The 15,090-nt window shown below is 46.7% G+C and overlaps 1 protein-coding gene across 4 annotated transcripts in view; it reads right to left on the bottom strand.

The window, feature by feature from the left end:
• RAPGEF6 (Rap guanine nucleotide exchange factor 6) overlaps positions 1–10,911 on the bottom strand; it is a 125,185-nt gene extending 114,274 nt beyond the window's left edge. For 3 of the 4 annotated variants that reach the window (XM_035560757.2, XM_035560760.2, XM_035560758.2), the window contains exon 1: positions 10,633–10,780. In XM_035560757.2, the coding sequence (XP_035416650.1) occupies positions 10,633–10,701 (69 nt within the window). In that variant the 5' untranslated portion in view covers positions 10,702–10,780. Of the gene's footprint in view, positions 1–10,632 lie in introns of all 4 variants that reach the window. The other variant, XM_035560761.2, reaches the window with a different exon arrangement.
• Positions 10,912–15,090: the final 4,179 nt, after the last annotated feature.

Genomic DNA, 15,090 nt, shown 5'->3' with positions numbered 1-15,090 from the left:
CAACGCTAACATTAGCAAAACACTGTTATGGCAACGACCAGCCTCTTACAAGAAAGGACATCAGCATTCCTGACATCCTTTATAGATCAGTTCTTTAATATACTTCCCAATGAAAACAAATTTTTGCACGTGCTTTAGAGGGTGGGAAGAGAAACTCTTTAAACTAGAAGCTTACTCGGAACGTACGGCCCCCGAGAGCATTCGGCTTCTTCGCCATTGACAAGACCACCACGAGCCACCTCTTAATGCCAAGAGACTCGTTTCCACCTGGCCATTACCAGCTCTTTGCACTCTTAGTATGTGAGTACAAGCACACTTGCATGCAGCGTTATTAGCTGGCACTATGAGCATTATCTGTGCTTGAAACAGCAGCACCCATGGCTGCTTGGACAACTGCCTGAAGATATTTGGCTTCTCTCCTTCCCCTCCTCAAAAAAAGTGCCTGGGCACAAGTGGACTACGCCTGGCCACTTTCACCCCAGCATCCGCCAACAGCACACATCCAAGTTCTTTAGGACCGAGTATTATCATCTCATTCTTTATTTGTGCTACAGACACCCAGATGTCCTTATATAAAGTGATTTTGGCAAAACTAATTCTCCTACAAGTATTATGGAAAGGCTCCTCTGTAAAGCCTACACAAAGTAAGTTTTGGTATACTACTTGAAGAGATTGTTTTTAAAAAGATAATTATATATTTTTTTATGATGACTTGTATTTAGTATGGTATTTTAGGGCTTTAATACTGTCTCTACAAGGAATTAAACACCTACACATCTTGACTGCTTGCCCTCCACCCTTTGCATTTTTAGAGAACAAAAGCAGAACAGAAATGTATTTTTCTTCCATTTGGCAACTTCTCTGAATGCCAACAGTACTTGCAGTTCTTTCCCACCTCCTTCCACACCCTTTTCTCGCCCTTCCTTACTATTCCAGCATCTCCAAGGAGTTCCTATTGCAAGGTTAATCATGAGGCAACTGGGCTTGTCTTTTAGCTCAGATGAACAATTTTGTAAAACACGCCCTACTCCAAAGTCCCTAAAATTCATTGTTTGAATTCAGGTAATACAATAGAAATTATTTTTATTTTTCTTTTTAGAAAAACGTTACATTACACACCCAAATTTAAATCCATCACTGCCAGCTTTTTGTTGAATTATTACTCTGCAGCTGTAATCAAGTACATAACCCCACAGCATGGGGAAAGATAGGCATTAAAGGAAGTAAGTTCAAGAAAGAATTCCAGGACTGCGTGATAATTTCTGGTTTCACTCCCAGAGCTGTCATAGCTGCCATTAGAAATGAAAAACCAGTTTTTCAGGAACAGTGACTGGAAGCAAGGATAGGAAAAGTAATCTTAGGGCAACACCACTTCCAGTGCTCCCTGGGAAATCACTGGGAAACTGAGCCGCCCTGATGCACTCTAGCTTCGTTTGCTCCTTTAGCAATGCTTAAGGTTTGGATGATGTAGAAGTCGTATTACCTTCCAAAAAGAACCAAGAGGAGCTTCCTGCTGGGAATTTACAGGCACCAGGTTACCTGGTCACTGGCCTGGCCTCAGATCGGCAGCCAAAGACGTACTGCTGCCCACTCACCGGCAAGAGAGCCCCATCATCACAAGCCTTCAGACAGCAATATTCAGAAAGAGAGAGTCATTTTCAACCTCCTACAAGCTACGTTTACAGCCATCCTATCATCATAGCTTAGAGAAATGGGCCTTGCGATATTTTTAATCAATAATGACTTCTGACCTAGTCTGCAAAATCACGTCTGTTGAGCCCCCAAATCCCTGTTTGCTGTGAAGACGATCACAAAGCAAGCTGCTGTCATCTCTGTTCTTCGCAGTCAGGAGTTTTGGGATCCAAATTGTCACTTTGGCCAACAGCTTGAAAAAGATCCACAAATATTCTCTGCGTGAGCTTCCAGCACGCTCCGACAATCACGCTGTGAAAACAGTGAGGTTCTGTTTTACAGTAACCTCCCAGTCACAAAAGCCGTGCTGACAACTATACCGTGAAGCCAGAAAACCCCAGAACCACTGAGAGGGCCTTCAAAAGCCAGCTTCTTGGAACAAAAAATAAACAAAAAGAATCGGACGGATGTGCATCAGAACATAAGAGGGTGAAGGGAAGAGGAGTGAAGGACGAGAGGGAAGACTTAGTGCTCCGCAAGTCGTTTCACAGGAAGAGTGAGAGCTTGATGTATTCTGGAGATATTTAATTAAGTATTCTTACCAACACCCACACCAGTTTCTCAAATTCCTTTAACCAACAACCAGCACTGAATCAACAGGCACAATGCTAATGAAGTGGAGCTAAAGTATCTCCCTGTATTCGGATGGTAACAGAATGTAGGGCTTAAAAAATATGGCAACAACAAAAAGAGATCAAATCACATGTGGTATAGGACTTTCAGACAAATCTGTCCCTACAGGTGCCAGATACGGGCACGTTAAGGCTTGACACAAAGCACTCAGGAGCATTGCTGCTAGGCCGAGGGAGGTTTCCACAGCCGGCCCTGCAGGGCTCAGCAATGCCCCTGAGGGCTGGAGCACAGCCCATGCCCACAGCCACCATCCTTCCTCCTGCCACACAGTCACACCTGCTGCAAGAGCAGGCTAAAACATAATTTCCTTTAAAATCCTTGTTTTACATCCATATTCCTGAAAAGGTACCTAAAAGCCATACACATGGCATGTGATAGGTACCTGCCTGTACGTACGTGGCACAGTTGCACAAAGTCACTGATTACAAAGCCGGAACGTTTTCCTTACTGCTTTTGTTGTGGCCTTGCGTCCTCCAAATGAATCCCAACAAGCAGGAGCACAGGAAGGTGAGGCCGTAGCCAGTCATGTTTTTGTATAACTACACGCAAGACAAATAATTGTGTTCTCGTTACACTTGACCAGGATGTTCAGACTCCACAATTCCATCAAGTTTTGGACACGAGGGATGCTGGAAGCCACAAGCCCAACTGGCAACAAGCAGTCTGCGCTCTCTGGCCTTACCAACACCACTGCTCAGCCTCATGGCTCCACCTCAGGCAGAGAGCTGAGCCGAGACACAAGCCAACGCTCGAAGACACCCTTTCGCTGGTACCAGGACCACACTCTTACTCAGCAGCTCATTTCCACAAATCAGAGCTGGAAATTATGTCCAGGAGACAAACAAGGACAGAGAAGAGGCTTTTCACCTTGTCATGTGTAACTCCCTGACTCACCGAGCACAAACCCTGAGCAGTCTGCAAACAATGCTGACACTCATGAGCCATTGTCCGCAGAGTTATTAGGGAGCTGTAATTTGATCTCCCCTTGAACACATACATGCTCCCTACAGCAGCCTTCCCATTCCATGCAGGAATTCACATGAGTCACGGCACATGGGCAGCAGTCAGGAACCCAGCGCTAAGCAGCAAACCCAACTGGTTCTGGCTGACCACTGAGCAGGCTGAAACGGGTTGGAAGGAAGCGCCAAGGAGCTGACTTAGGCTACATAACCCTTCAAATTCTGCAGGCAAAACCCAAAAGCATCACCCAACACAGAAGCAACATCTGTGCCCTTCCACGCTTACCAGGCCAGAGGTGGAGATGCTCTGGATTGGGAAAAGCAGCAGTTACAAATCAGCAAGATCCATGCACAAGGGCTGGGCTCAGCAAGTCAGGTCCGAGCAGCCAAAGACTCTGCACAGCAGGGAAGGTGGCACCACACAGCCCTTCAACGTACAGGAAACTCTTTGGAAATCGGCGTGACCGCAGTCAGGGCCGATGCGTCACACCACGCCGACAGCCACGGCACTTCCAGGAGCACACCGACGGCCACAAACCCCACGTAAGCACCCGAGAGCTGAGAACGCCCCGACAGGGCCTCCTGCCAGGTCCCAGCCTCCGACGGGAGGACACAAGAGCGTTCCCAGGTTATTCATCACCCAAGGTGGTGCTGATAACAAACGTTCAGGTGGATCTGCTTTTCCAAGTTTTTATTACAGGTTTACCTTCTCTAGCATTTCACCCAGCTTGAGAGATGAAAATAAAAACAGGCAGTTCTATTCTGGATAACACGCTTCCCCCCATGCACACCTTTTAAAGCAATTTTGGTTCATAAAATTGTAAAATTGTTGTGAAAATAACTAATCAAGAACTCACACACCTGCTTCAGAGCAGTTTACAAATCAAAGTTTCCATCCGAGTTTGTTTATTCCTTTCACTCCTGCCCTAGTATTCTTCTCCAGGACAGTTTTCTACACCCTCACCCACAAGATGGGTTAATACGGAAACTGACGCTAAACACAAGAAATTCACCACCCAACAAACCTTCACATTACTTACTTGTTTAATATTAAGTTCTTTGAACACGGGAACTTTGTTGGACAAAGTCTAAATTTAAGCAGCATCTATTCATTAATGCTATAATGACACTTCAGTAAAGCCACTGTATATACTCAGCCCTAAAACAGAATCCTGAAAAATGATCTATTTGGCTGGAACCTCGAACCTAAATTTGACCCAACTCAACAGGCCTTAACTGTTAAGAACGCTGGAAAAAATATTTATTTCTGCAAAGCAGAAGTGCAGTTCCTGCGCAGGTACTGCCAACAGACATCTGCACAGCTCCCAAACAAGAAGCCCTCCTCTGCGAACACCGACGGCGCTTTGTCCAAAGCTCAGTGTGGTGTTATTTGTGTCTGAGACAAATAATCAAAAGACTAATATGAGCAACGCTTCAGTCTTGCTGCTGAACGAGCAACAAAAATAAGCTCAAAAAATTGTCAAAAATAAACAAAAACCCTAAGAGACATTCAACCTCTTACAGCTGAGTATTTACACATATTGACATTTGGTTAAAAACTGGTAGATGCTCCAATATTGTACTTCGGTTCACTTGAAACAACAGATGGATTTTATTTAAGTGCAACTAATTTAGGACTGATTTCAGCTTCAGAAAGTGTGTCATACTTGAAGTTCCAGCTAGTGATAATCTGAATTATTTGGGTATTGAAACATATGTCAGATTTAGAAGCACTTCTGGCCAAGAAGCAGACAAACCAACTGTACATCCCAAGTGAGGAAAACAACTGAAGAAACACAGAAGAATTCCCCTAAATTTAAGTAAGACTTTGCTTTCCATTCTGGTGAATTCCAAGTCAGTCCTACGCTCAGCCACGACAGATTAACAATGCAGGGTTAATTTTAATTATCCACAAGAGAGATTGTTCCTTGCCAGTCCCTGGAAGGGGGGACACCACGCATCACCTGCACGTCTGACTACTGGCATACCTGCATCAGCTGGTCTGTGTGAATTTTTGGAATAAAGGCCTGAGCAGGGTCCATCAAAGAACATCATTCTTGATCAACTCGGATGTCAAGGTGCAACTTCCTAACACACGGAGCTGGTGGCTAAGACCCAGGTCTCCCAAAGCTCCGAGGCAGTGTTACTGGGCTATGCACAGTCTGCAGGACTGTCAGTGCTGCATTTATTATGAGCTTAACCGTGTTCATTTAATGAGCAGCCTGGAAAAAAAACTGCATTTTTATTTTACTTTCAGCCGAAAACTACACAGCAAGGAAGTTAAGGAGGAAGAGAGGTTTATTGCCATTTCATTAAAGTAATAAAGAACGTCAGGACCTGCTTCATGAACTAGGAAACTGCACTCTTCTTGTGAGGAAAACCTCAGTCTTAAGATCCATCTGTCGCCAACATGATATCCACAGTGTCACTTCTCAGGTATGACTGCTCTGAACTTTAAATAAGTGACATAAACCCAAAGAAAAATCTGGTGTCACCTAGGCAGAGCCCAGGGCCGGGGTGAAGCACTCTCAAGTCTCTCTTAAGCTGCAGCTACTCAACAGTTTGGCTGATGAAATAAGTTATTTTTGTGTGTTTATTTTCACTCTGTGTGACTAGAAAATCAAAACTGTATCTGTCACCTTCACAAGGCTGCCTGTAAAGTACTCATAATTATATTACAAGGCTTTATGTTCTTGTAACTGTAAATAATAATTGTTGTCGTATGAGTACAGAAAGGCAATCTGCATGTGGTACAGAACTCGCCAGCCAGGAATTTATTAGTAGTTAACTACAGGCATATCCGTATGCGTTCGCAATCTCCTTCCTGACCCAGAGATAACCGTGTTCATTTTAGAGGTTTCTTCCAACTTCCACACACAGTCACATGCCAAGAGTACACCAGGTCTCTGCAAGGTAAGTGACAGAGGTAACATAGCACAGGTCAATTCTTGATGCACAGGCTGGGAGTCCCTCTTAAAAATGCACCAAAAACAGAGCCACAGAAAAAACTCCAATATTTTACACTGGGTAACTATTGGTCTTCTTCAGTTTGAGCTCTGAAATTGCTACTTGGATGACAAAGTTTTAGAAAGCACCAGCTACAAAAGAACATATCACTAACAAAAAATGAGAAAGAAAATGTAAGACAGAGGTTAGGTAGTAGAAAATTACAGCAGGAGTCAGGTTTCCATCATTACTCTTTCCCAGTTTTGGAGGCCCACATCCTAACAGTAAGGAATTTTTATTAAATACAAAGCAGCATCTGCAACTTCATTTAATTCAAATCTCTTTTTGGGTTTAAGATAATTGCAAGCATCTAGATTTTGCAGAGAGTCTACAATTCTGATTACGTTAAATGGCTATTCAAAAACAACACTGTTGTTACATTACAATGCTAAAAGCTCAGTGTGAACTGCAGAAACAATGAATTTTAACAAAGGCTAATCCCATTTCACCTACTGAGTTTACAGAAAATTATTAAAAAGGATGAAAAAACACTTCAAAATACCAGTTATTTCTGGAAACAAGAAGCAGATGTTCTCCTCTGTTTGGCTCAGCTGTGCTACAGTACAAGAGTGCCTTTGTTACGCTGTCAGCAATAATTTATTTTATTTATTACAACCATTTTATAATGCCCATCAATGTACTATTTGCGCATGATTTAGATTCATGCGGATATATTTCTCTATTTATAAGAGATCAAGAAGCATCACATACACACTCCAAAAAGCAGACTCCGTTATGACACAATTGTGCAAATTAGTTTCTTTCCCTTTCCACTGTATTAATAAAGAGGGAACAGGAAGAGGAGGAGGAGTTAGTATTGCCAAATAAAGTTGAATTAACATTAATCGAGAATTGCTGAAACAAGACATAGTACAAAGTTAGGAAAATACGAGAGCTTACAGTATAAAAATAAGCTAACTCTTTGAAGTCCAGTAAAAGCAAAGCTTTTTCACCACGGATAGGTAATATTGCCTAGAACAAAGTCATGAAGAACTGAGAGGAGATGACATTGGGAAAGGGTTCCAATAAAGATGAAGACAGCATGCTCACAGGAGTTAAAGGAAAAAAAAAGGAGCATAAGTATTTGCTATTTTGCCCTATCAGCCTTGGAGACCTTATCTGCTGTAGGCATTAAACCACTCCCCAGCAGACTAACATCACAGCCTTTGTACGGATCAGATAAGCAATTCTGGGCCTCGAAAAATTAAACCTTTAATGAGAGAGCACACATGGTGGCATAAACATTTGTCTTTCCCTCCTACTGCTTTGAACAAACAATTTCCTTCTATTAAAATACTCCCAAATTACTAATTTAATATCCCCACTTGTGACATAAGGAACAGGCACAAAGATGTACAAGACAAAGCTAAAGCCGCGCATGGAAGTACACAAATCCCAAATTCCCAGCCTGCAAGATCGAGAGGATCTACATGTGTAAGTACTCCCACATTTAACACCACACAGACATCAGCATAACCCTGGAAGACAAATGCAGGTATTCAAACATTAAACAAGTTTTTTGTTGTCGCTGAATTTTTTTTTTTTTTTTTTTTTTTTTAAGTGAACAAGCATTCAACTAGCAAAAAAGTTTCCTCTATCTGACAGGACAGTGCGCGCTGAAGGATTATTTGTTGGGATAATCTGGTATCAAAACCATCATCTGGCACAATCCCCGCATGTTCTGCGCTTTGAGGCTGAACCCTCGAGACAGACAGGCTGGTAGGCAGCCTCAGCACGCTGTCACAGCCGGTTCTTTGTAACCTCTGAATGACACGTTTTCGAAACGTGGGACTGGAATCCTGGGCAGCCAATCTCACATGCACACAGCTATCAGCCTACAAGCAAACACTTTAAAAGACTTTCCACGAGCACAGCCAGCTCGCACCACGCACCTATATGAGTTTACAGTGAGCCAGGAGAGGGGGAAGCTGCTCATAGATTTCCCAGATTTAGGTAATACCAAAAAAAGTTACTAAATAGAGTAACAGAATAGCCATTACATACAGATGTATTGTATTATTCAATGCTAGCTAACCTCCAGGAGTTCAAAATCCCTCCCCAAGAAATTAACAATTAGAGCACACCAAGTATCTGAGCAACAGCTACCAAAGAAAAAAATCAAGTGTGTACATGTCTAATATGCATAAATTACCCACTTTAACAATTAACAAACATCGGAATGTTACCACAACACTGAAAACTTGCCCTAACAGAGATTTTCCAAACAAAAATATTTATAGCAGCAAGAATTAAAATTTTGTACTTAAGCAAGCCATCTAGATAATGCTCCAAAATAAGCAAGTTATTAAAATATTTTAATATCTCCCTGCTTAGCTCCTTAGTGCTTACAAATTAAAACACTTTGTCAAGAAAGAGTCCTAAAAATCACAGTCACATCCATAATCACACCACTCACAAGCGAAAATTGACAAGGGTATTATTTACCTGTATTTCTCCAGAGACTGCCACAGAGCTGATAGTTAGGAAGCACCAGACCACGCTACTAATCAGTGCCGCCCCAACCCTGTAATTTGTAACACCCAGGTGAGCTGCTCCTATAAACGGCAGGGGCAGAGACAGAGGGGGGGAGCAGAGAGGGACTACAAGTGACTGGAACTCATCCAGACCAGGAGCTTTGGTTCGCCGTAACATCTCAGCTACGGTTTGGGAATTATTTTTTCCCCCTGTACAACAAGGGGGTGGAAGGACAGGGGCAGCCCCACGCAGCTGAATTCACAGCTGAATTCACGTGGGAGGCGCTGATGATACCTCTCCCCGGGAGGAGGAGGAGGGAGAGGCGAAGTCAGGCTCTTTGCCCGCGCGCCGCGGGATGCTTCCAGGCAGGAGTCACCGCCTGGCGCACCCCTGCCAGGCCCGCACCGGCTCTGCGTGCCTCCAGGAGGAAGCGACAGGTCAGGGTGCGCGGCACAACTTGAGAAGTAAAATTTAAAAAAAAATAAAATAAAATACTGTTGCAATTGCTTCCTCTGGTTCCCTTATCGCCCCGTACCCATCTGCCATCGCACCCAGCAAGGCGGCAGCGGGGTCGGGCAGCGCCCTGTGCCCGCAGAGGGACTCCCAGACCCAAAGGGAAAAGCTTTCCTTGGGACCAGGGGAGTTTCTAAACCCATGTAAACCGAAAGTACCCCAAGAAAACAGAAGCGATGGGACTGTAATTACCCGCTCAGCAACAGGCAGCAAGAGCAGAGGCCCCAGCCCTGCCAAGTTTTAAGTACGTGTTTAACTTTAATCACGAGTAGGCTCGCTGGTTAGTGTCTCTAAGTGCCTGCCAAAAAAAGGGGCCAGATTAGCGAGGGAATTAAGATTTTTTAAATCATTTTTAGAGGTGCTATTAGTCAGATTAGCAAAGGGCTTTTATTTTTCTAGGATTTCCCCAATTGAGATACCTCAGCAAATTCAGACCTGCACACACCTCTGGTGTCAGAGCCCAGGGGGACCCGCACAAAGCCACGCGAGCCCCGAGCACAGCACCAAGGCGCTGGACACTGCGGTATCTGGCAGCTCAAAGTTACACGGCTACGCGAAACTTGTATTTTAAGGCAGTTTTAACCCAAAGAAGGCGGCATTTCTACAGAATACCACGACAATTGTTCGAGTGGAAAATCAGGGATGCCTATCACAAAAAAAATCCTTCCCAGCCAGGAGGCCTGGACACAGGGAGCAGCAGCAGCAACCTGCGGCCACGCCGGCCGAGCCACCCGGTGCCGGGTCACGGCGGACGGAGGGGGAACAGGCACAAGCCATGCAGTGAGGGGAACGCTGCCGGGGGAGGCGCAGAGCCGAGCAATGGGGAGAAGAGGTCTGGGGCAAGAGCGGGCTGATAGGAATAAGACAGAAAGAAGAGAGGCAGGCGCGGAAGAGCGCTCTCATCATTAATGTAGGGAGCAGACACCCGAGCAAGAACTATCAGGTGTCCCAAGGAAAGGGGTGCTGCGGGGGTCCCCATCCCACAAGGGGGTGCCCAAGGGGCTCTGCCCCGGGTCTGTAGGGCCGGGTGCCCTGCTCTCCCACCAGCACCACGGGGCAACAGACGCCTCCCCGCCCCAAAGGGCCATCCCGCGGAGCACTTCACACCCCCAATTCCTGCACACATCGCAAAACCACGCCGAGGAAGGCAATTTCTCACACCGCCCCCAGACCCGCCAACCCCCCCCGGACCCCGGAGCCCCCCCCCCCCCCCCCCGGGCTCATCCCCCGGGGCGCTGCCGGTGCCCGGGGAAAGCAACGCGGGGGGGGGGGGGGGGGGATAGGGGGGACACGGCCCCGCTCCGTGCCCCGCAGGTGTGCACCGGCCCGGGGGGCGGCTCCGCGGCTCGCTCACCTCCGCCGTCCTCTCCGCCGGCTTCTTCCGCAGCGCCTGCTTGGCCCGGGGCTCCACGGCCGCGCTCATCGCGGCGGCGGGACCAGAGGGCGGAGGCCGCGGTGCCCGGCTCCCGGCTCAGCAGCGGGGCTCGGGGCAGGTGGCCCCGGCTCCCGCCGCCCTCCGCCGGCCGCCGCCGCCGCTGCCCATCGCGCGGCCCCAGCGGCGGCCGGGCCGTGCCGAGCCGAGCCGAGCCGAGCCGCGGGAAGTTACCGGCCCGAGCGGGACTCCCCGCGCCCCGCCCGAGCCCCGCAGCTCCGCCCGCCGGCCGCGCACAAAGCCACGCGGGCGGGCGGGGAAGTTGGCGGCGCCGCCGAGCTCCGACCTTCCTCCGGCTCCCGGCCCGTGTGCGGAGCCCGCCTCGCCTCGGTTCAGCCCCGCCGCCCCCGCGGGCCGCTGCCGCCGCCCCGGTTCCCTGCGCCGCACTCCCCCCCCCAGCCCCACCGCCCAGGGGGGAAAAAACGCGAGAGCGGGCCCTTTAACCAAAGCAATCAGCAGGAAGGCCGAGGGGCGGGGCGAGAGGGAGGGGCGGGGCTCAGGAGGGCCCCTCCCCTCGCCTGCCGCGGGGCGGGGCGGGGAGAGGCGCGGAGGGAAGGCTCGCGAGGATTGGGAGGGGCGCGGCGCATGCGCGGGGCGGTGCCGGGGGGTTCCCGCCCAGCGAGGGCTGAGGGGGCTGAGGGGCTCCGGGGCCGGCCTGTGGGACGCGCCCGGGGGCCTCGGGGCTGGGCTCGCTGCAGCCGTACCTGGTCGCCTGCAACGGCCCCTTTTCTGCGTTAGTCCCGTTTGGGCGTCAAATAAAACACACTTCTCCCAGTCACACAGTATTTCTGGGCAGGGGTGCCGTTCTCCTCACTAGCACAGTGTCTTCGCTCCCGTGCTCCTGCCCGCAGCGTGTTCCACAACCATATTTAATAAAGTAGTTACACGTTTAATAAAATCTTGATTCTGACCTTTATGGCTGTGGGTTCAGGCGCTGAGACCTCAGGGCAGGCCTTGCGTGACACCAGAGCCTCAACCCCTGTGTGGCACAGGTTGAGCAGTGCCACAAAAGGCGCTCCCGGGATCTGTGTTTCAGCCCTAAAAAAGGCGCTTAAATTGCTCAAAAGGCCCTTGGGTTGGCAGCAGTGGATACAGGCCCATTTCTACATCCCCCGAAGGCCTGCATCTCCAGAGAGGGCTGCCCCTGGGGACCACAGCCCTGAAAGACTTCCTTCCTCACGCCAAGATTTGTAAAGCCATGAGATGAAAGCCATGCAGGCACACAGCTTGTGTTTGTACTTCAATGCCCTTTTTTTTTTTTTTTTTTTTTCCCTCTTTCCTTCCGAATAAACAAGAGTGTTCTTGTTTCTTCCCTTTCTCCAGTATTTCTTCCAGTTCTCTTTACCGCTTGCCCTTTATGGCACAATTGTCTTTGTTGTACTGAAGGTCTTTAATGGCCGTTCCAAGCTGATTTATAATATTTCTAGTGTTTCCTTCAAAGACAAATCTGAGGAAATTTGACATTTCCTTAACTGTAGACCTTTTTGGTGTTGTGCCTAGTACCACTGCAGGCACAACGACAGTTGAATGGATGGCCCTGGTCTTAAAAGCAAGTATTCATAAGATCACAAAGTCATTACACTGTTTCTGCTAGGGACAGACAATGTAAGATGCTCTCTAGATTGACCATCAGGTAAGGACAGGGTCTCACTCTCATAAAGTCTACCGAGACTGTATTTTTTTTTAGTAAATTTTGAACTGCAGTAATAAAATTAACATTCCCAAATACCATGCCTATTATTGTTCCAAAGGTCAGAAGTTTGTACAAGTTCTTTGGCAGAACATGTTATCCTTTTTCAACTTTTAATACATAAAATGTTATTTCCGGTAGTGTGGGAATCTTCCGAGATCCCCTGCCAGAAATCCAAATCGAGGAGAAGCAAGTGGAAAAGAATTGGAGCATGAAGCCTTCTTTATTAAATGATTATTTTTCTTTCTTTTTTTTTTTTTCTTCATGCTTTCTCTTTCTTCAACCAGAGATCTAAGAGCGAATCAAGTAATTTTTCTTTATCAGCTCAGTTTATAGTTGGGTATCATGTAAAAGATTAGTTAATATTCCCCAAGTGCAGTTGACTGAGAAAAAAACTTAATGGAAGACAGAACGAAATGTGTAACTGAAATCTATGCCATGGAGGTTCTCTGGATCTGTAATAATTTAAATCCTAATCCTGGTTGTTAGAAATTAACTCATTCTACCAGCTATTCTAGCTGTTTGGCATTTCTGCAACCAAAATAATGCAGAAATGGGCACTCGACCTGGGAATAAAATTAACGGCCTAAGAATCCCTTTCTCTTTTTCCCACAAATTCTCTTACGTTTTGTACACCAGCCAATGGAAACGTATCGAGCAGTGTATGTAGAGGTACCAAATAGGATCAAAAGCGTCTATTCCCATTTAATTGCTCGGCTCAACTGGCTCGTGAAACAAGACTTTCCTCACTCCAAAAATACCTGAATTTGGATATGTAATGGCTGTAATAGCTGCAATTATTCCAGGGGCTATTTCAGCTGTCAGGTTTATTTTCCCAAATATCTCGAGAACAATGGAAATGAGTGTCATGATCCTAACTGCTTACTGGTGTTACAGCTAATGTCTCCACATGGTAAAGCCTATGTATTTAAATACAATTAAGAAGCTTTCACGAGTGAGTAATTTCAGGGCTGGGATTAAAGGATGTGGTCAAGCAGGATGCCTGTTGTCTGTGTGGAAGGGAAAATCTGCTTCCCTTTTGTCTGGATTGTATCACTACCCTAATTAAGCATCACCACATCATATTTTATTTATCAAAAAATAATAATATGTGTAGCCTTAACATATAAGAAGCAAAGGTGTGCTGCTATTTATACAGATAAATTGCAATCTAAGGAGATTAAATGTTTCTACTTCAAATGTCTGTGACTTTGAAAAGATCAGCTAAATTACGTAGTGCGTGGCCTCGTGCCGGTGTGTGCCTTCAGTCGTTCGGTTTCACCGCCACCTGCAAAGTTGTCTTTTCATCTCACACCTTTCACCGTCATGCACACATCTCAGATTCTTCAGGGTAAAATTTAATTTCCTCACCTCTCCCAGTGGGAAAAATACACAATCATCATACACCAAGATATTTTTTCTTGTATTTTCAAGTATTCTATACAATTCTCGTTCCCATGAGATCTATTATAGTCTGCCAATTTCCTTCTTTGCTCTCCAATATGGCTTTTAGGCTATCAGTTTTGATTTCTCAGCTTTAAAAAAAAAAAATCCCCTGCAGAGATTCATTCACATCATTGACAAAAGGCTGGTTAAGTATGTGTTCACCATGCTGCATGGAAAATACAAACTAATTCTCTGCCTGACCAGAGGAAAAACAAAATGTTCTGGGATCCCCCAATGGGAAGACACTATTCAGACTGTTTTACCATATTTGCTTATTCTGATGATTAATTTTCTGTGTTTGTTATGGCTCAGTAAAAGTGCCTGAAATGGTGAATGCACAGAGACAGTTGGGAATTTCGTGCGAGGGCACTTTTTGCAGGGCAGTTACATTTTTGCAATGTTGCGACGCTGACCACCTACCTGCACAGATAAGAATACTGAGCTCCTTTCTAAAACAGCCTTTTGCCACTCAAAATTTCAATTTCTGAAATTATGTCCCAGAAATTGCAAGCTTATACATCATTTTTGCAAAATGAGGTGTGAGTATGAAGCGGTCATTTCGTATTCTACCACTTACTTTGCCCCTTCCGAGGCACAGCTCCCCAGTTTCAGTGCAAAGGGTAACGGTAAAATGTCAAAATGCATTAGAATTATGGGATCTTTAACTTCATCCTTCTGCTGTATGATAACAAAAATTTTAAACCTAAAAACCCATCTTTCCTCTTCTCGTCAACTCAACACTAGCACAGGTTTCCTTTCCCACACACATTTTCCCCAAAGGCTGAAACTAGAAGGCCACTTACATGCCAGCAGCTACAGAGGTTGTTGTTGCAGCCAAACCTTTGCTTTTCAGCCCTGATCATCGAGACAGGAACAAATGGGAAACCTAACAATTTTTAAATACAGGGCACACGATGTTTCTCTACTTATGCTTTGCCTCTGGTGACAATTTCCCTCGCTTTTCACGCTCCCCGGTCCCTGCTGTTCCCCAGGAGCTGAGCGCTGGCGGCGGGCACGGGGACGGGGATGAGGAGCTGGAGCCGGAGCTGCTGTGGGTGAACGCGTCCTGTGGAGACGGTGGCCGGTCGCTGTGCCTCGGTTCTGGCCAGCTTCGGGCATTTCTTCTGGCTGAGGGCAGCCGGGGGCATCTCCGTGGGCTGGGCTTTGCGGTGGGGATGGGAGCCAGCGAGCGGCCGCGCTCCAGAGCCCCTCGCTCTGGGTGTTGTTTCGGGCAGCGCCTACTC

Source organism: Cygnus atratus, chromosome 14, assembly GCF_013377495.2.
Source record: "Cygnus atratus isolate AKBS03 ecotype Queensland, Australia chromosome 14, CAtr_DNAZoo_HiC_assembly, whole genome shotgun sequence".
In the NCBI taxonomy this organism is placed as follows: domain Eukaryota; kingdom Metazoa; phylum Chordata; class Aves; order Anseriformes; family Anatidae; genus Cygnus; species Cygnus atratus.
Note: the sequence above shows the minus strand (reverse complement) of the source record. Positions and strands in the feature narration are given on the sequence as shown.